Source organism: Kwoniella mangroviensis (assembly GCF_000507465.2).
Source record: "Kwoniella mangroviensis CBS 8507 chromosome 1 map unlocalized Ctg01, whole genome shotgun sequence".
Lineage (NCBI taxonomy): Eukaryota > Fungi > Basidiomycota > Tremellomycetes > Tremellales > Cryptococcaceae > Kwoniella > Kwoniella mangrovensis.
In genome coordinates, this window is record NW_027062533.1 from 6845003 (window position 1) to 6864629 (window position 19627).

Below are 19627 nucleotides of genomic sequence, written 5' to 3' on the forward strand. Positions count from 1 at the left end.
TTGCCCTCAGCTTTTGTGTTGACCTCGACCTTGATCCTAGATATTTGAAGAATATGATTTATGAATATTCACCGACAAGTCATGAATTACGATATTGATGATCAACGAATTATACGAAATTGTAATATTTCATAGTCTATGTGATGTACGCATAATGTGACCGCTTGTTCTTGTTCCAATTATGCAATGAGAAGCGATGATCAAATCTACTTCAGAGTCGATCCCTTCTAAAAATCTAACAAATGCATTCTATATAAAACAAGATATAGTTTAATCTATTTTATTTCTTCAGAACATCCTTTACATAACCTGCCCAACCTATTTCTTCCAACTTTTCACATTTATCCAACACTTCATTCTCCAATTTCCTAGAATATTCCTCAATAGCCACTTGATAATTCGGTATCGATGTTCCTAGTATCCTTATAGCGAGGAGGGCAGCATTGGTGGAATTGTTGATTCCTGTTGTTGCGCATGGTATACCTCTCTATATTCACCAACATCACAAGTTATCAGCATACATCGTACACAATCTACACGAATAAGTATGCAGCTTCACGATGAGACCATGTTTGAGCATAAATCATTCACTCACAGGCATTTGCACGATACTATACAAACTATCCACACCATCTAACACACTAGCTTTCACCGGTACTCCAATGACAGGCAATGAGGTTTCACTAGCCACCATACCAGGTAAATGTGCCGCCCCACCTGCTCCGGCAATGATCGCTCGTAGACCACGGTGAGCGGCGGATTCAGCATATTTGACCATCCTCTCTGGAGTCCTGTGCGCAGAGGTAATAGTGAGTTCATAGGGAATACCAAATTGGTCCAAGATCTTTGTCGCTGGTAACATCACTGGTAAATCTGAATCCGAACCCATTATAATCCCCACGAGAGGTTTCTTGTGCGAGTGAGACTGAGATGGTGGAGGAGGAGCGATCTTATCGATCCATTCGTCCGCTGCGTCCGGTTGAGCGAATAATACTGTTCGGAGATACTCGTTGAGCTCAGCATCGGACTGAGCAGTAAGTGTGATATGACCCATTTTACGAGCTTTCCTAGATTCTTTCTTCCCATACAAATGGACTGCCGCTCCGGGGACGGTCAGGGCGTTATCCCGCATGGATTCGATAGGTTCCATACTGGACGATGAACCGAGGATGTTCACCATCGCTGCTGAAGGTACCCTGAGTTCGGTCGATCCGAGGGGTAGAGACAAGATTGCACGGAGGTGATTCTCGAATTGAGAGGTGTGACAGGCTTCGATAGTGTGATGTCCTGAGTTATGGGGACGAGGAGCGATTTCGTTGAGGAGAAGAAAGCCTGAGATGGGTCCAAGTTGTTTTAGTCAGCATCGAAGACCTGAGAGCGCAACAGGACCTGATAAGAGTATATGAGACTGAACTCACCATCTGGCATCAAGAACATCTCCACTCCAAATATACCGGCACCTTCTAGTTGTCCTACAGCTTTCTCTGCCAATTCCCTCGCCCGATGATTCAGGTCCTTCTCTCCTCTGAGAGGTGCCAAGCAAACTCTTAATATGCTTTCTCTATGAATTGTTTCAACCGCATCATAAGATTTCACCTGACCTTCTTTATTCCTTACTACCATCACTGCAACTTCATTCACAAATGGTGCCCACCCCTCAGCATATAACGGTCTATCACCTAAGAACTCCAAGGATTTGTTGATATCTTCCGAAGAAGTACTTTGCAAAGGTGAATTTCCTCGTCCATCATAAGCTAATGTCTTCGCTTTGAGCATCACAGGTAGACCCAATTTGCCTACTATCGCTTTAACATCTTGTTCAGTGGGGTTGAGTGGTAATTCATCGAATGGAGCTACGGGTATACCTTTTTCCGAAAGGTATTTCTTCTGTTGATATTTATCTTGAATCAATCGAATGGTCGATGGTGAAGGCTGTACTTCACATAAACCCTCTTTCTCTACTGCTTCTAAAACATCCGCATTGACATGTTCGATCTCGACAGTTAATATATCGCATTTCTTGGCCAAGTCCCGGATATGCGATTCGGATGTGAAAGGTCCATCTAAGTGACCTGAATGATCTTCAGGAGGTAAGAGTGTTTGCTTTGCGGGTGTATAGAGACCTGAGTCGAGGATTAGGAGGGGAATACCGAGTAAGGCGGCTGGATGGGTGAGCATCCGACCGAGTTGACCACCACCTGCGAGGCTATCATCAGCAACTATGTCAGGGGGGCGTCAATATGGGTGCACTTACCCAAGATACCGACTGTCTTCTGAGGTGCCATGATGACGATTATGTGTGATGATCAAGTATGCTCAAGAAGGATCGAGATATGAAGATAATGCTATTTGATTAACGAGTAGATGGGGTAGTAGGTAGGGAATGAGGAATGAAAAAAGTTGGCCAGGCACGGGAGGGTGAGCACGGGAGGATAAGCCGATTACAAAATGCATTGTAATAGTCAATACAACCTGGCCGCCACTTGAGATTAGACTTATTTTGTAATGCATGAACTCACAGCTTGCCGGTTAGATAATGAGGTCTTTGAACCGGTTGAGCAAGGTCGAACGAAGGATATCATGTTGTCGAAGACACAACTCATGCTACCTGACCAGTCTTACTTGGCTAGTGAACCATATAGCCAATATCCACGATGGCCCGATCTAGCAAACCAGCGACTGCAAGTTCCGGATCAGAGCTCAGCTCTGTGAGGTCGTCGCTACCTCTCGACAAACTGGTACCGTATCTGGAGGAGAACATCGAGGGTTTCAAGGGTCCTGTACAAGTCAAACAGTTCAAGGTGAGTCAGAATGATATCACAGACTCTCAGCAGCAATACCTTTGCTTCCTTGATGATCTATCATATAAGTGTCCTCTCCCAGGGGTTCTGTCAGTCTTGAAATTCAGCTAATATACTATTGCAATCTCGACAGTTCGGCCAAGTAGGTCTGCCCCTTCCCGACTTGGTGTTGAACAAGATACTGATGGCCTCTTGCAGTCCAATCCCACTTACCTCCTTACACCCTCTAGCCCAAACCAATCATATGTCCTCCGAAGAGCACCCTCCGGGCCATTGCTCTCGCCGACTGCTCATCGAGTAGATCGCGAGTACCTAATACTATCAGCACTAAACAGGTACAACCAGACTGTATCAGAATCCCACAAAGTACCCGTGCCGAAAGTGTATTGTCTTTGTGAAGACAAGAGTATAGCTGGAGCAGCATTTTACGTGATGGAATACCTGAAGGGAAGGATATTCACTGATGTGCGCTTGAAAGAATTGGACAAGGATGAAAGATGGGCTTGGTGAGTTGCAATCTTTGTTGTTCACTAGCAGATAGCACACACTAACAGTGTGTTCTTGTGGTGATGGATCATAGCTGGCACTCGGCCATCTCCACATTGACAAAGCTATCTACCATCTCCATCGCCTCGCTGAACCTCCCAGCGTCATTTGCACCTCTACCATCGGCCAAGCCATACTTCCCGAGACAAGTCGGTTCTTTACTCAAAGTGTCTCACGCTCAGAGCAAAGCCAAAAATAAAGATACAGGGGAAGAAGTCGGTGCTATTTGGGGTACTGCCGAGATGAACTCGTGGTTCGAAGATGGTGCTATGAAGCTTGCTGAGTTGGAATTGCGGAGAGGAGTAGGAGGGGTAGTTCACGGGGATTACAAATTGGATAATCTAGTGAGTTACATAGACCTCAGCTCCTTGGTTGCTCAAAGAAAATCTTCATTTCGTGCTGACAAGTGTACTACTCATAGATATTCCACCCCACAGAGCCAAAGGTCATAGGTATACTGGACTGGGAACTATGCACTCTGGGCTCACCATTAGCAGACCTAGGTAATATGCTCTTACCATTCTCCTTCCCCCCAATATCTTCATCTCATCGAAAGGAATTAGCCAGTGCTTTGGGTTCCGATGATCCAAGGGACGACATGACTTTGTTATTGGGACTGAAAGGCTTGACAAGTCAAGAGACGGGCTTGCCCCAGAGAGAGGAATTGGAGAAATGGTGGGTGGACGGTATGAACTATGGATCGTCCTTCCATCAACAGCACAAAGGGGACAATTGGGTATTACCTATCCCTGGAATAAGGTGAGTCCATTTGACTTGAACAACACATCGACTTATACTAACGAAGAGGTATTCTCGTAGCTGGGTGAGATCATGGATTCTGTTCAGATTAGCAATTATCGCCCAAGGTATAGCAGCTAGAGCGGCATTGGGTCAAGCTAGCTCAGCAGATGCTAGAGCAGATAGTAGACCGGTATTTGATTTCTTCGGTAAGATGGCTTGGGAAGTGAAGGTAGAAGCGGAGAAGGAAGGAAGAGCCAAGTTGTAGGACAGGTTACATATATATTTGGTCATATGCATGTTGTTCGTATTGGACGATAAGGGTAGATGAGTCATTATAATCTAGAAAGGACAGAATCTCTACTGGGTACACTTTCCATCGCACCTTGATTCTCCACGCAGATCGCACAAGCCTATATCAAAGTAAGTCTCAGTGAATTAATATGACGAACAGGGCAATATCAAATCAAACGTATACGTGAAGGAGTTGAAATCGTCACTCACCATCAAACAAGTCTTCAAGACATCTTCCAGCTTATCACCCCTCATCAACCCGGCTACAAAATACCCAGCAAAACAATCTCCTGCTCCTGTCGTATCCTTCAGCGGATTGAGTAATTTCCCAGCAGGTAGATGACCTATCTCCTTACTTCCTGAGGTTGGGTTGAAGTACAATATCCCTTTCGATCCGAGGGTACATATGATATTGATATTCTTGGAGAAGTAAGAATTAGAATGTAGATTCAAAATCCCACCTGTCGATCTAGCTTTTAACTCTTCCAAGCTCAGCTCATCCAGACTATTGCTCTTCTTGGTTTTGGTCGTCGTAGGATCCTGCTGGAAAGCGTCTAAGAGATCGAACAGTTCACCTTCATTGACTATCAACCACGATAGACATTCCCAAGGGAATTCGCGGAGTTCTTTCTGGGATAACATAGGTGAAGGGTTAAATACCGATATCAGACCTTCTTGCTTTGATGCTTTGAGGTATGATAGAGTTGACTGTAGAGGGATCTCATTCTGAAGGAGGATGTGGGTGTAGTCTTTCAAGTCGGGATTGGGAAGAGGAGAAGGAAGGTGGTAATTTGCTCCGGCGTGGAGGACTGAAGTTGATGGAAATCACATTAGACACCCTTCCACCATGGCCTTGTCATACGTAACTTACCTATCGAGTTCTCCCCATCAGCAGCAGATTGAATGATAGCCCTTCCCGTCAACTTCGCAACCTGTCAGCTGAACAATCTATACCGGCATATACAAAGATGAAAATTGACCTCATTATCCAAAGTGATTAATCTGGTGTCACCTACACCACCACTCTTCAAGAAGTCCCTTACCCATTCTCCATCTTTACCTATACAGCCATCCAGATCAACCTGGCCTCCCGCACGAGCAACAGCATAAGCCTGATTCGCTCCCTTCCCTCCTGCTCTTTTAGTGAGAGAAGTCGAGGAGATGGTCTCTCCAGGTCGGACGATATGTGGTAAAGCGAAAAACTCGTCGATATCTATGATGACGAAGATGGATTGAGATCAGTTATGGTTCTAATGATATTTGTCGAGCGGTGTAAGAGGGACATACTGATTGAACCTCTAACCAGACATTTAGGCTGGGATGAAGACGACATTGTTTACTCGAAGAAGGAGGGGAGAAGGTATTGGCTGGGAATCTCGACAACTCAGATGTACTGCTTTCGATATCTCGCTATGCGCTGCTGATGTAGTGATGTATATGATATACGAAGTATGAAAATGTTCAGTTGGGACAGGGAAAGAACGAGTTGAAGGTAGAGAGATCCGCGCCGAAATATCTCCAACTGACGTTCGGCCCGAATGCCAACAAATTAAAGTCGGATCACAGTGGCACGTGGCGGATACTATTTGGCCTTACGAAGATATCACCACCTAAGAAGGTATGGCACGAAACGAAGTGATGTGAATGCTAGGTATAGAAGAGGGACGTGAGCATTTGCGAGGATTAATTCGATGAGTGTATCAAGATCCTACTCATCGTAGGTCAAATTTACCAAATGGGATCAGAATCTACTTATTTGCACCACTCTTCCAATCCTCCTTATTTCGATAATAATGACCCCGGTGCAAAACAGCCACCATACGGTTTCTCTCTAGTCGGGACCCTATCATTGTACGTTTTTTGCAAGATTCATGACTTTTTGTGTACACGCGACATCACTTATGTGTACATTTTCGTACATTACAATCGGGAATGAACGGTATAACAGTCTATAGTATGTATGTATATGCAGAAAAAAAGATAATAGAATCATGGCGCAGCATCCTCCGAGCTGCTTGACTAAGCACCCTTGACCCCATTGTCCGCTTTTGATACAGCGTCTTCTCTTGCTTTGACAGCGGTCATGAGACTCGCGTAAGACCAAGTCAAGTCTCTCGCTCCTATGGGTTTTCCATTGTCCCTAAATCAATGATCAAACCTTGATGAGCAGATTCAGCAGAGAGAGGAAGCCAACAAGGGATCGAGGTCATTCTTAGTCAAGTGATGTACTCACCGTCCGATCTGTTCACTCATCCTTTCTCCCAGTTCCATAGCATTTCTAGAGACATTCAAGAAGCTGTCCCCAACTTCTCTCAACCTTCTCAAAGCCATTTCAAACTTTCTCTCATAGCGCTCAACCCTCCTATCGTTATTGACACGTTCATTCATCAATTCTGTCCAGAAACTGTTGGTGATTTCTGTAGGTTCTATATATCCTTGTTCGTAATGTCGCTGTTCGATCAAGTAGAGGGATTGCGCTATTGCATTAATACATATATGCCTGGAAGATTCATGTCATTTAGCTTTCCTTCATATGGCTGACATGATGTAGTATGACTGACTTACCAGGGATTACCTTTACTTTTACCTACACCATCATATACATCTTCCCTATATCTTCCCAACGCCCAACCTTGTGTCCAACTTCGCTTATTATTGTTGATCTTATATAACCCATCGAATGATTGGATGTATCGATATATGGTAGAAATCACCTTGGGATCAGCCGGTCCAAAGCCAATGACAGTGTTGTTGGAATATCCATAATTATCAATGTCGATTTGATCACCCGCATGAATCAGTGAAAGGGGTAATGAACAGTCTGACCATTGCCTGTCAGGAAGTGAAAATATCGCAGCATCATCGTTATCATCATCGAGATTCAACGATGAGACACTCGAGAGATAGTGCTCCTTTTCATCGCTCCAGAAACTCTCGAATTTGCGTTCCAAAGATTCAGCTTGTTTTGAGTAATACTCCTGAGCACCAGAATCAATCAGGCGATCGGCAAGGGACGATCCAGCTTGAAGTGCCCGTAAGGAAACGATAAGCGTGAAAAAGTGATGGCCGTTCCTGAATATATACTACATCAGCATCATACATCCATAAGTCACATACATACGGACATCAAGGGTCGAGGATGGCCCAGAATCGAAAGTATGCACCTACACTTCTTCCCAAAGGTCAAATCCCCCTTTCCACCATCGATGAGCGACCTCCTCCAAATCATTCTTAATGACATTTCCAGTACCTCTCATCTTGTCCGGATTATATAAGTTCTCTTTGACGTATGAATGATCCGCGGGATACCCTCTGTCCAGTAAGAAATGAGCATACGGGATGAGAGCCAGGGCTCTGAGCGCTGGACCATCTCTGCGCATTAACGTGTATCAGCTAAAATATCCTACCGATCGACGTCGTAGTGAATCCTAGGATTGGAGGATTGTAATATCTGGACCTGGGCCGAAGGGTGGATTGTTGACTTACCTCTGTGGTCTACCCCAATTACCTAAGAATGAAGATCCATCGATTTGGAATTTCGGTTCGTTCAATCCTCCATCCTCAAGTCCTCCGGAGGGATTCGACCTAGTCTGTATTGGTATTTGAGATTGAACGTACGCTCTGAGTAGTAGTTCATCATGGCTCGATATATTCTCTGAGTTCGAAGAAGAGTCGAAAGTCGTGTGAGATCGATAGACCAATGCTGAATCTCTCGTCCAAGTGTACTTCAATTACACATCAGCTCTTAGTCCTCTAGACTCGCCTGACCTCATATGGGAAGAAGCCGGATTGTGATTGTAACTCACGCAGTAGTCCGGTAGATAGCTCTTCTCCCCCTTGCTTGGACTAGCGACTACCAATCCATCACCTGCACCTATCCTAGGTCCGATGTTCCTCAGCAGCAACTCCCTTGCTCTTTCACTTTCAACTTTGAGGGTCTCCTGGAACGAGTCAAGCTCGGGCTCGACATTGGACGAAGTGAACTCTAAGCCTAAGACAATGAAGGACAGTGTGATGATGGTGATCACGACAACGGCGACTTTGAATCGTTTTTGACGTTGAGCCAATCCCCTCAAGCTGCTGGATTTGGGCTCCGGGTGCGGATTCTGGGCGGATGATAGAAGGGGTCCATCTTCCTCGACATTCTCTAGCTCGAGATCTTCCTCGCTATCAGCTTTACTCCCAGCCTCTACCTCATCGTGACCGTTAGTCATCGTGAAGATCGATCATTGACATTGGCATGTTGGAATATAAGACAATTTACTCGTGCTTGTATCGTATGCACGGTTATCTTCGATTCCCGATACTCGGCAGGTAGGTAGGGTTCACTCACGTGTTATGCGCATGGCCATGGTATCAAATGACATCACCAGCCAGACGATCGAAGGCCAAGTGACTAACACTGCTCCCCTCCTACCTCTTACTGCATTCCTCTGAGTTTAACTCGAGTCTTCTACTCTTCCTTTGTTTTACATCCTATCAAGCAATAAATATTCAAGTGATATAAGATGTCTTCAGCTCAAGATCCTAAACAACAAGGTTAGCTTTCTGCCATCTCCAAGTTGCGCGAGTCGTAACAGTGTTTAAAGAAGTGTATGAGCTGATAATTTGAACTACAGAAACTCAACTTCCCCCTTCCGAGGGTTTGACGGAAGAAGCCAAGCAAGCTGAACCTGATGCTGCCGAGCAAGCCAAAAAGGTGAGTCACGATTCTTACATGGCTGAAATGAGAGTTCCGCGATTGGGAGTCCAGCTGATCAGAATATGTTTGTAGCTCGAAGATGCCGGTGAATCTGTCCTTCCCACTATCACATAATTGAAGGATCATCTAGGAGAAAAAAGGGTAATAAAGTGATGACAAATGACGAATGCATAAAACATGATCATCCAGTAATACAACAAGCTCATATGTCTGATGGTATATACAACAGTTGACATATTGATTCGGTCAATCAAGACCCCCTACCATCACAATCCATAACATCCATACCCTCTTCCACAAACCTCTTTCGTTCTTTACGCCATGGTTCCCAAACATCCCCATACTTCTTGAGTAGCCGACCAAGCTCAGCACGTTGTTCCATCTATCGTCAGGCATATACCATCAGTACAGTTCTTCGCCAAAGATCCACGCATACCAGTTATATCGTATTGGAGGCTATCATGGAGAAGCACAACTCACAATAACGGCAGGAACTTCATCTCCCTTACCAACTCCCCAAATATCATGAAACATCTCACCTAATTTAGGTTTAGGTAACTTCTCTGCTCGACTGAAAGCCTTCATCACTGCAGACTTATGAGAAGCCAGTAAGTTTTTCTCCGACGTTTCGTCCCACCATGATTTCGATGCTAGGAATGCTCGGAAGCGATGAATCGGATTATCTGCAATATACACATAGTGGTTAGCTTTACCAGGAGGAGTGATCGATCATGGTATTCGTGATTGCCATGACGATGAACGTGATTTCAGAATTTCCCAAAGTCAGGCTCACCAACAACAGTCCATTCCTTCACTTCTTCTACCCTTCTGTACATACTCGAATCATCACTGGTCGAGTGATGTCCCACTCTGTATGTCATCGCCTCTACTAAAACACCTTTCTTCCCCTCGACAGCTCTCTTCCTAGCTTCGCGTACAGCAGATAAGACTGCTAAGGCATCATTACCGTCCACTCGGATCGTGTCCAGTCCATAAGCCGGTCCTCTCGAGGCAATTCCATCCCCTGCATATTGATCAATGATAGGTGTGGAAATCGCGAATCTGCGTACTTATGTCATTAGTACCGGAAATCATCTATATATATATAGTATGAGATCAACTCACCCATTGTTTCTACAAAACCATATACATGGTCCACCCAGTACCGAATTCATTCCTAACGCAGCATGAAAATCACCTTCACTTGCCGCACCTACCGAACGAAGTGAGTGATGGGTAAGCAGCTTCATCGTTTAGTGTGATCTCGGTTTTACTCACCATCACCAAAATAACAAATCACACAATCACCTTGTCTGTCTTCATCGAGCTTCAGCGCATACGCAGCACCGGCGGCTTGAGGCATCCTACGTTGAATTCCTATCAGTTTATACCTCAGATAATCGACACCTTGGATGCGTCGACTCACTGAGTTGCCAATGGACTAGTGATCGTATGAAATCCCAATTCAGGTGCCGAATAATGAACAGGCATCATCCTCCCTTTTGTACCTTTATCTTCAACGTTTCCAAAACATTGGGACATCAATGCGTCTAAGGTGAATCCTCGGTGAAGTAAAGCTGCGGATTCTCTCTGTATGCGTTGAAACGAAAATAGATCAGTTCATCGTTCCCACGATACAATCTATTCTGGCCAGTCCTTTTTCTTCGTCGTCATTCAAGACACAGAATCAAGAGGGTGATGTGTTAGCTTCGAATTCGAACAATTCACTCACATACTGCCCAAACATCTCATCACCTTCCAGCATCGCCGCACTACTTCCTACTATCGCAGCTTCTTCACCTGCACATTGCATATAGAATGATATTCTACCTTGCCTCTGTGATTGGTATAATACGTTGTCAACGATGGGTATCAGAGTCATCGTGCGGTATCTTCACATAGCCATGTGAGTCAGCAATTAAAACAGTCACAAGAATATCTGCTATTATAAGAGGATGAGGACTTATACTGACATAGCCAGTACTTCTTCTTTCGTTATCTATCTTAATCTTATCAGTATCTAGACTGATGGGATATATGGGAGTTTGACATACCTCCGGTACCTTTGTTCCTTTTACCAAATGACCTTCCTCGTCTAATACTCTATAAGTCGGGATTGTCTATACGTTAAACCGGCTTAGTCACATGAGTACATGCAGTATTTCTCAATAGTCTACACACCTTCGCAACAGCATTAAACCAACCCATGTCACCAGACCACCAACTCTCATGACTCCCTCTCCTCAAAGGGCTACTCATTCTTCCCACTCTTGCGAGTCTATCCGCCTGACTTCCAGGGACATACAACGGCTTAGCATCTCCATTACCTGCGTTGGCGGTTGATACCTCAGGTGAGAAGAACGGTAATGGTACGGGCGAGGGGAGTGGCGCGGATGTGGGCGTCGTATGACGATGCGTGGACGGGGTTGTTGGTGGGGGTCCTGTAATCTACATACGTACCAAAGGTCATTGATGTTAGCATGTCTGGGTGTGGTTCAGTTTGAATGAGGAGAAGAAGCGCACTAGTGTCCTTATTTTGTTTGATGAGATGAGTTTAATTTGCTTGTGTATTGTTGATCCGTTCTTGAAAGGGTATCTCATCACTATTGACGACATGATCATCAATCGATCCCTGCTATATACTACTGCTGCTTTGTCTTAAGTCGGTTGAGGAACCGAATCGACCTCGGAGTTGGATGGATTGTATTTACATGATCTGTTATATCGATATCCCTCTCTAGTCGACGAGTACTGAGTATGCTGTACAGCTCATGACCAACGTGACTTTCCTTTGCCTCTGTAAGTTACCTCTTCATCACCTGCTCATTTCTCATCTTTGTCAACAATCCCGGACCCAAAAGGGACCTTTTGAGCCGGTCCATGCGATATCGCATGACCGATTGATCGCGCTCAGGTCCGTCGGATCCGAACCAGCTGGACTGAATTGTCACGTGATCCGTGTGTTTGTGAGCTTAAATCTCTTGATCTTGTCGGACATTTTCATTCCGAGATACTGTACACAGATATGACGCAATTGCTCCACAGTCCGTTGACTACTCAACTACTCATAATTTTGAGACAACCGAAACAGCTTTCTGATTCTGAGATGATCGACATCCCAGATCAGATCGAGACCACCAGAGGGGCGTCATCCTGCAAAGCACAGATACCTTTTCCTTGATCCGGCTTGACGTAACTTTAGGGTTAACACGATTTGAGAATTGTACTCACTGTAGTTGATGGGAATTAGACAGGGGGCATAAGTCCATCAAAGGATGAGATGAGATGAGATGAGATGAAAATGCAACCAACTGTAGGGTAAGGATGCTCGACGTGTAATGCCGTCACTCCAAAGAAAGGTTCCACTTTTACTTGTAAAGTGACTGGACAAAAAATGTCCTTGGCATACAATTGCAGAGAGTACTCTAGATCGATCAGTCAGTTAATATTCGTTGGAATTACACTAACATTCAAGAAAGCTACGACAAGGAAAAGTTAAATTAAATTGCTTGCAGTTCTACGATATCTTGATGATGTATATGACCTCACAAAGAGATAAAATATGTGTCGGAGTAAAAAGGGTGATACAACTTTTTTCACATCATACAATTAAGTATATGAGGTCAGTCGATCATCGTTTCTGTTAGTTGGAATTACCATAAATCTACATCTGTGAAGTAAGCGATCAGAAGTCCTCTTGTTCATTCATCGTTCGTATCAAGTATATTTGTTATAATCACATAATTGTTCAACCTCAAAGGTCAACCACCTCTTCTTGCTCTCTGTATAGCATAATCTTAACATCAGAAATATACACACAAGATGGGTAGGAAATTCTCCAACATCGCAGCTGAAAAGCCCTTCAAGAATTCAGATAACGAACCTAAGACTGGTATCTTCGCTGATATCAAGAATGATTTGATCGCTATGGCTGTGAGTGCATCTGCTTTCGACTCTATTGTTCTCCCTCTGGGAGCTGCATATCACATCGAGAAGGGTCCTTGCTGATTATGTGAAATTTATTATGGGTGAATGCTAATAGGGAGAATTCATTGGTACTGTACGTAAATTTCTCTCACACCATCATCCTTATCAACCTGTACACTGATATATCTTATTTCTATGTGTCATACTAAACAGATTTTGTTCCTTCTCTTCGCCTTAGGAGTGAGTCTTTGATCTTCGCAACTCGAAAATCCACCCAACACCCTGCTAATCCGATTTGACGTTATCTCTCGTAGGCAGTTCAAACCGCATCTACCAATACCAGTTCGAATTCCAGCTCCAACGCAGATGACACGGCAGGTGTAGCACCAACAGGAAGTGATAGCAACAAGCTCTTGGTATGTCCCGAGTTTCGTTCTACGGTATAACCGACCGTTCCTCAGGATCTAGAGCCTCGTACTGACTCAAGCGGTATTCCCAGACATACTACTACGTCTCAGCAGCATTTGGTCTCTCGCTGTTCGCTACAGCATCGATCTTCTATCGATTCACAGGAAGTATCTTCAACCCATCTGTATCTTTGGCTTTATGCTTGATCGGTGCAATCAAACCTTTACGATTCATTCGTGAGTAACCTTGTATCCCTCGGGGATGATACGCTGACCAAGGTTTGTCTTTGTCACACTATTTAGTCGTCTCACTAGCTCAGATGGTAGGAGCTATTGTAGCTTCAGCTATACTCGATGGTCTTACCCCAGGAGCACTGGCAGTCAATGTCAGCTTGTCAAATGGTACCAATCGTGCACAAGGATTGTTCATCGAGATGTTCACTACTGCCACTTTGGTTCTGAGCGTATTGATGCTTGCTGCTGGTAAGTCTTATAATTCCACATTATTGTTTGGTATATGAACGGAGTACTGATTATCGTTTTTTGGACTGGACGCACATAGAAAAACACCTTTTAACACCCTTCGCTCCACTCGGTTTTGGTTTCACGTTATTCATCGTCATGCTTTTCTCTATTGCGTTTACTGGAGGTGCAGTCAAGTGAGTTTGAAATGATCTATAAATCTATTCGCCTACCTCCAAACAATTCGACTGATAATCTTCGGTGATGTTCTAGCACGGCAAGAGCTTTTGGTCCTGCTTGTATTCAAGGATTCCAGACTTATCACTGGATCTACTGTAAGTTTGATTTTCCTTTGTATTCGTACCATTTCCGCCAAATATCTAGTTGCTGATCGATCCGATTCACATTATAGGGCTCGGTCCTACCCTCGGTGCACTTTTGGCAACAGCCTTCTACGTATTCCTCAAAGAGGTCAAATACTGGTATGTCCATACGTTCTCTCCAGTGAGGTTTGTTCACTGATTGGAGGTATTTTATAGGCGAATCACTCCAGGACAAGATTCCACAGATAATCACGAATCACCATCAGTCCACCCTGTAACTTCGAGAATGTCAAGGGGAAGAAACGATTCAGGTGAGACTGCAATCGATAATGGTAATGGGAATACCGATGGACCAAGGGGACATGCGGCTGTATAGACGATGAAGATCGGATATGATTGATCCCGATTACATTTGAAACACCTACCATTTTCAACCACTTCTAACAACAATTACCATACCCATGACTATGCCCATCTGAAACTTATACTCAACATACATATATATCTTCATAATTATCAAAATCCGATTTCTTCGTCTCCGTTTTCTGATTGTGTATATTCATTCATGTAGCCATAGTCTATTTACTATTCTCATTTCAGCCTCTCGTATCTATCAGATGTGTTGTTCATATTTGTTCTGCGTTCGGTTTGGTCGAAAATGCATTATCGTATATATCTAACATATCATAAGTTTCACACGATGTAGGGCTGCAATCCGGTCAATATGTGTTTTGATCTGGGCAATTCTCAACGACTTGTTAGGGTATATTTATCAATGACTTCATTTTAACATCAACTATACAACGATATAAAACAAAGATACAAATCAAATTTTCGAAAGAATGAAATTCATAGGATACAATCAAGCCATGAGGTTCCATGAGGTATGTAAGAGGAAATGGAAATCAGATCATGAGGTGGGTTGGGTCGATTTACACGATGTGATAAAAAGGGGTAGCAAGGGAATGATGAAAGTGAGGATGATAATGAACAATGATATCGAAATGAACATGTCTATACAATATATATACGTTACAACCATAAAAATCAGGTTAAATACCACCGAGACAACTCTTGCGTGGATGAACGAAAGTCGACTCGTTTTCTTCGGAAATCGGAGATCGATATTCGATTCTGGTCAACAATTTCCCTATTGCTTGAATCTCTCATTCGATATACTCAATCTTCTTTTCTGCAGTTTCTTCTCCCACAACCTGAACTGCTATTCTCCTGCTTTCCATACCACCCAATCTCCTTAGACTCCCGGACTCCCAGGCCATCTTCCCCCTCCAGCTCCCTTCCCCAACCTCCATCCTCCAAACCCTATAAACACACCTATCAAGATGATGATGATGATCCCACTGATGATCGACCAGATATATCGGGGTCTATTCAATTCCCTCGTCCTGATCAACGGCTGCCTTTCCAGATCCCCTTCGATGTCGTTGGTATTCAGAGTATTCAATCTAGATGGTTTATGTGTAGTAGTTGACTTGTTGAACGTGACTGTGATAGGAGAGTTGGGTACGGAAGGTGCTGGAGTAGGTGTAGGTAATTTTGAAGATGAGGAACGGGAGAGGGATGATGGGTGTGGACCTGGAGTGAATTTCACTGACATCGTTTCGTCTGTAACAATTATAGTTTCTTGGGTTGGTGGGATTTGATTTTCTCGTTCGACCAATCAAAGTCCAAGATTGACAAGTATGTGAAATATATTGTATGAATCGATTTATATCGATCGATTGAAATGCTGAAGAGTGATTAGGTCGTTATAACCCAGTTTAAGACACCCGAATGTCCAAATACCTCCTTTGATCCCGTATAAAGAGGAGAGAGAGCACAAAGGACGAATTCGGGGCGTGATGTTGTTGACAGTCTATGACAAGTGTCGGAAGGATGTTACAATAGCCTATACAGTATAAGGTCAGATAAGGTCATCATGTTTATAATTGACAAGGTTCTTGAGACAGGACATGCCTTGTTGATAAACGCCTGCTGAGTCGTCTTCGTTTCCGCCTTTTTTCTTTTGTTTGTTACAAGTGATGTGTCACGTTATCACAAAGGCGAATCGAGATAGGAAGAGATATGGTCGTGATGATCGTTACAGTATGTCGTGTAACCTCTGTCTCTTAATGCCCTTCATTGGTCTGTGGATCGAAAAGAAGGTTGAGTAACTCGTAATTTATACTTCTAGTTTCCCATAACCCAATGCAATGCCATCGTGTGAGCTGATCAAACGTCATATCGCAGATCACGACAATTCTAACTTACCCCGCGTCGACCCCGCTTTGAGAGATAAGGATTTACCTGGTACTAATAGTGCCACACCGCATCACCTGCTCCAAAACCCCGATCGACGAGCAATCCACCTCCACGTTCCAAGGAAGCATTGACTTTTTTCGAGAATTAGAACCACCACATCCTCACTACCAAGAAGATGCAACTAGGTATATCGATCTCCACATCTCTTCTTTCTCTTCTCACATAAACCCAAGTCAATCCTAAAACAACAAAGTCAAAATGTCTACCACCGAGCAAACCTACATCATGGTCAAGTGAGTCCAACGCTTCTCTGCTACTGCTTCGTCGGTGGTCATGTATAGAGAGGTCAAGTCGGATGGCCGAGCGATTCAATGTGATGAGTAGAGAAGGTCGTGGACGTGGATGTAATTATGTTGGTGCGACAGACAAAGATAGATGCTGATATACCTACTATGCTACTTCTTATCTCCTCTCGCAACCTGTCAACTGTGTATCATTTCACTCTCCACTACTTTCCATCGCACGTCAACCTCCGCCCAGACCTGACGGTGTCCAACGAGGACTCGTCGGTGAGATCATCGCCCGATTTGAGAAGAGAGGATTCAAGGTGGGTGATCTCCCTGACTTCCAGATGCTTGTGACTGCATTTATATGTATTCTGCAGCTTGTATAAGCGCGGATCAGGCTGACTTCCAGGATGTGACTTATAGCTCGCTGCTCTCAAGCTCGCTTCTCCTTCCAAGGTATGTTACCACCTCTCTCAGCTTTCCAAATCCTGCAGGGTTGAATATAGTTGATGAACTATCCCTTCCCAGGAACACCTCGAGAAACACTACTCTGATCTTTCCGACAAGCCTTTCTTCCCCAAACTCATCAAATACAGTGAGACATTTCTTATTCTTCTATCCCCTCTTATCTCACTCAACCCAACCTTCATACACTGTTCACTGTTTACTACACATCTTTATACTCGTTCGCATATGCTAAACCCCCCCTCTCCCCCTCGCAGTGCTCTCCGGTCCTGTAGTCTGCATGGTCTGGGAAGGTCTCGATGCCGTCAAGACCGGTCGAGTCATGTTGGGAGCCACCAACCCTCTCGCTTCTGCTCCTGGTACCATCCGAGGTGACTACGCCCTCCAAGTCGGCATGAACATCTGCCATGGTTCAGACTCCGTCGAGAACGGTCAAAAGGAAATCGCCCTTTGGTTCCCGTAAGTCTGGTTCACTTCTAATAACGCGTCGAGAGAAGCAAATGCTGATGGTTATTGGGTGTACTGATATGTAGAGAGGGTGTTGCTCAATACAAGCTGGATGCTCAAACTTGGATCTACGAAGCTTAAGCTCGAAGCTTACTTCGATACAACAGTCCAATCAAAAGAATTGTCATATAAGAGACTAGACTCTGCATGCATTTCATTGGTCATAAATTCAATCGCAGTCTACTCATTGACTCATATCCAATCAGACTGGACATAAGAGGACTTACAAACAAGGAATACATGGTGGTCAACCCTTTGACCGAATATTATGAGAGGCTAGATGTAAATCACTGCATGAAGATGATATCTACTGATCTAAAGATTGCTTTGCAAGCCAAGTGTAAAACCAATATGGTCAAGTAATGACGCAAGACTAATTATATACAACCCACTGAACTCAACTGAAAATTATAACGATTTAATCAAAAAAAACTTTATACTCATTCTATACAAAATCATCTTCATTCGTGAAGTATACCAGTAGTTTGGTCGATCAGTTACTGTCGATGGAGAAATTCCCTCCACAGGTAACCAATGATACCAATATCTAAATAAACAACCAACTCAACCAAACAAACAAACAAAAACAAAAGTAGAGCAATCGTCAACTTCAATCCCGTAATATTCTACTTGGACGGTGAAAAGCGACGAGTGGCCAGAACAAGACTTACAGTAGCGGCTAAAACGAACCAATACCCTTCTCCAACTTTATAGTCCCAATTTCCATTGTCATTATCACCTTGATTAATCTTATCGAGACGTTTATGCAAGACACTGATATAGACCGTTTCGAGAATAAAGGTGATCCACATGAATAGAACCATCAGGTATACTATAGCCAGGGAGATCTGTAGATAGCAACGCAATCAACAAGAGTAAGCGATGAGATTCAATCATATGGGATGATAAAAGAAGTAGTAGAAAACATAGTGTTGACGATTGAGAAGAAAATAGGGCAGTGTTTGAATGATGGATCGTCGAAAATGAAGAAATAAGGACAACAAGACAACTTACACCACCTTGGAGTATTAAACAATCCACCAATATAGCCAATATGCTCAAACCCATGAACGCAGTCGTAACGTGATTCAAAGCTAATGCTTTACCAAGAGCGATAGGGAAACACGAGGTGATACTTTCGTTGTTTGCCAAGTGAATTGATTCAGGAGTGGGTTTGTAAGGTATAAGCGAAACACAGGAGATAGATTCGCTATGTGAAAAGAACGTTGTAAGCATTTACTGTATATTGTGGATACCTCAATCATTGACTGATTTGTTCAAATCAAAATGAATGGAACCGAAGCAAAGTTTAAATGTGTTATATGATACTCTCCATCAAAACTGCACTCACGTCAGATTCGACCAAACGCATCCACCTGATGGTCCTACTCTCACTCTGACCTTGATCGCCTGATTAGTCGACGACTCTACGAATTCACCAGTGACTTTTGCAAGTGAGAGACCGTGAATGATGGTTGGGGAAAGGGAGTTGATAAGGTAGAGTGTAAATGGTATTACTACGTAAATATGGATCACCAAAACAATTTCAACGGACCATTTCAGTATGGCTGTATCTGCTCAAGAGAGACAGAGATATACCTACGAGCTAAAATGGTTAGACCACCAAATACCATTATCCCCCAAAATACATTCCCACTTCTTCCCATGTTGAAAATGAACCCGAAGTCTTTGTTGGTTGTGTTCAACACTCGCAGGTAGGTCGTGATACAGAATGAAATCAGATCGAGCTGTTAGTATCCTTGCTCCTGGTGAGTTCCACGGTAGGCTATATAGCTCACTACTGAAGGAGAAATGAAACGATGATAACGAGTAAAGCGGTGTTCACAGTAAACATCAGTACAGGAAACATCATGACAACAACGGATAGGACGATGAATAAATAAAA

At 43.7% G+C, this 19627-nt stretch overlaps 9 protein-coding genes across 9 annotated transcripts; 3 read left to right on the forward strand and 6 right to left on the reverse strand.

Annotated features, from left to right (window-relative positions):
• Positions 1-280: 280 nt before the first annotated feature.
• On the reverse strand, positions 281-2285 carry I203_102555 (phosphoribosylaminoimidazole carboxylase; the record flags this gene model as incomplete). The annotated part of the gene is made up of 4 exons (XM_019146848.1): positions 281-487; positions 596-1332; positions 1419-2198; positions 2255-2285. 4 exons carry the CDS (start codon positions 2283-2285, stop codon positions 281-283), a joined length of 1755 nt encoding a protein of 584 aa, XP_019003398.1.
• Positions 2286-2654: 369 nt separating this feature from the next.
• On the forward strand, positions 2655-4353 carry I203_102556 (uncharacterized protein; the record flags this gene model as incomplete). The annotated part of the gene is made up of 5 exons (XM_065517126.1): positions 2655-2801; positions 3000-3307; positions 3382-3691; positions 3769-4106; positions 4167-4353. The coding sequence occupies 5 exons, from the start codon at positions 2655-2657 to the stop codon at positions 4351-4353; spliced, it is 1290 nt and encodes a 429-aa protein (XP_065373944.1).
• A 67-nt stretch (positions 4354-4420) lies between these two features.
• I203_102557 (uncharacterized protein) lies at positions 4421-5712 on the reverse strand (the record flags this gene model as incomplete). The annotated part of the gene is made up of 5 exons (XM_065517127.1): positions 4421-4498; positions 4590-5188; positions 5251-5311; positions 5360-5592; positions 5667-5712. The coding sequence occupies 5 exons, from the start codon at positions 5710-5712 to the stop codon at positions 4421-4423; spliced, it is 1017 nt and encodes a 338-aa protein (XP_065373945.1).
• Positions 5713-6398: 686 nt separating this feature from the next.
• On the reverse strand, positions 6399-8593 carry I203_102558 (uncharacterized protein; the record flags this gene model as incomplete). Its single annotated transcript, XM_019146851.1, has 6 exons — positions 6399-6519; positions 6613-6879; positions 6945-7451; positions 7548-7751; positions 7866-8104; positions 8186-8593. The coding sequence occupies 6 exons, from the start codon at positions 8591-8593 to the stop codon at positions 6399-6401; spliced, it is 1746 nt and encodes a 581-aa protein (XP_019003401.1).
• A 738-nt stretch (positions 8594-9331) lies between these two features.
• On the reverse strand, positions 9332-11697 carry I203_102559 (uncharacterized protein; the record flags this gene model as incomplete). The annotated part of the gene is made up of 11 exons (XM_065517128.1): positions 9332-9463; positions 9562-9764; positions 9875-10143; positions 10207-10294; positions 10360-10445; positions 10508-10671; positions 10814-10973; positions 11055-11080; positions 11136-11201; positions 11263-11529; positions 11605-11697. The coding sequence occupies 11 exons, from the start codon at positions 11695-11697 to the stop codon at positions 9332-9334; spliced, it is 1554 nt and encodes a 517-aa protein (XP_065373946.1).
• Positions 11698-12903: 1206 nt separating this feature from the next.
• Positions 12904-14576, forward strand: I203_102560 (uncharacterized protein; the record flags this gene model as incomplete). The annotated part of the gene is made up of 10 exons (XM_019146853.1): positions 12904-13014; positions 13124-13141; positions 13222-13248; positions 13323-13424; positions 13508-13652; positions 13719-13898; positions 13978-14074; positions 14151-14212; positions 14290-14359; positions 14417-14576. The coding sequence occupies 10 exons, from the start codon at positions 12904-12906 to the stop codon at positions 14574-14576; spliced, it is 972 nt and encodes a 323-aa protein (XP_019003403.1).
• An 879-nt stretch (positions 14577-15455) lies between these two features.
• On the reverse strand, positions 15456-15818 carry I203_102561 (uncharacterized protein; the record flags this gene model as incomplete). The annotated part of the gene is made up of 1 exon (XM_019146854.1): positions 15456-15818. The coding sequence occupies one exon, from the start codon at positions 15816-15818 to the stop codon at positions 15456-15458; it is 363 nt and encodes a 120-aa protein (XP_019003404.1).
• Positions 15819-16720: 902 nt separating this feature from the next.
• On the forward strand, positions 16721-17802 carry I203_102562 (nucleoside diphosphate kinase; the record flags this gene model as incomplete). Its single annotated transcript, XM_065517129.1, has 6 exons — positions 16721-16755; positions 17003-17069; positions 17173-17205; positions 17278-17344; positions 17472-17673; positions 17748-17802. 6 exons carry the CDS (start codon positions 16721-16723, stop codon positions 17800-17802), a joined length of 459 nt encoding a protein of 152 aa, XP_065373947.1.
• A 412-nt stretch (positions 17803-18214) lies between these two features.
• Positions 18215-19388, reverse strand: I203_102563 (uncharacterized protein; the record flags this gene model as incomplete). The annotated part of the gene is made up of 5 exons (XM_019146856.1): positions 18215-18268; positions 18393-18569; positions 18736-18931; positions 19073-19238; positions 19325-19388. The coding sequence occupies 5 exons, from the start codon at positions 19386-19388 to the stop codon at positions 18215-18217; spliced, it is 657 nt and encodes a 218-aa protein (XP_019003406.1).
• Positions 19389-19627: the final 239 nt, after the last annotated feature.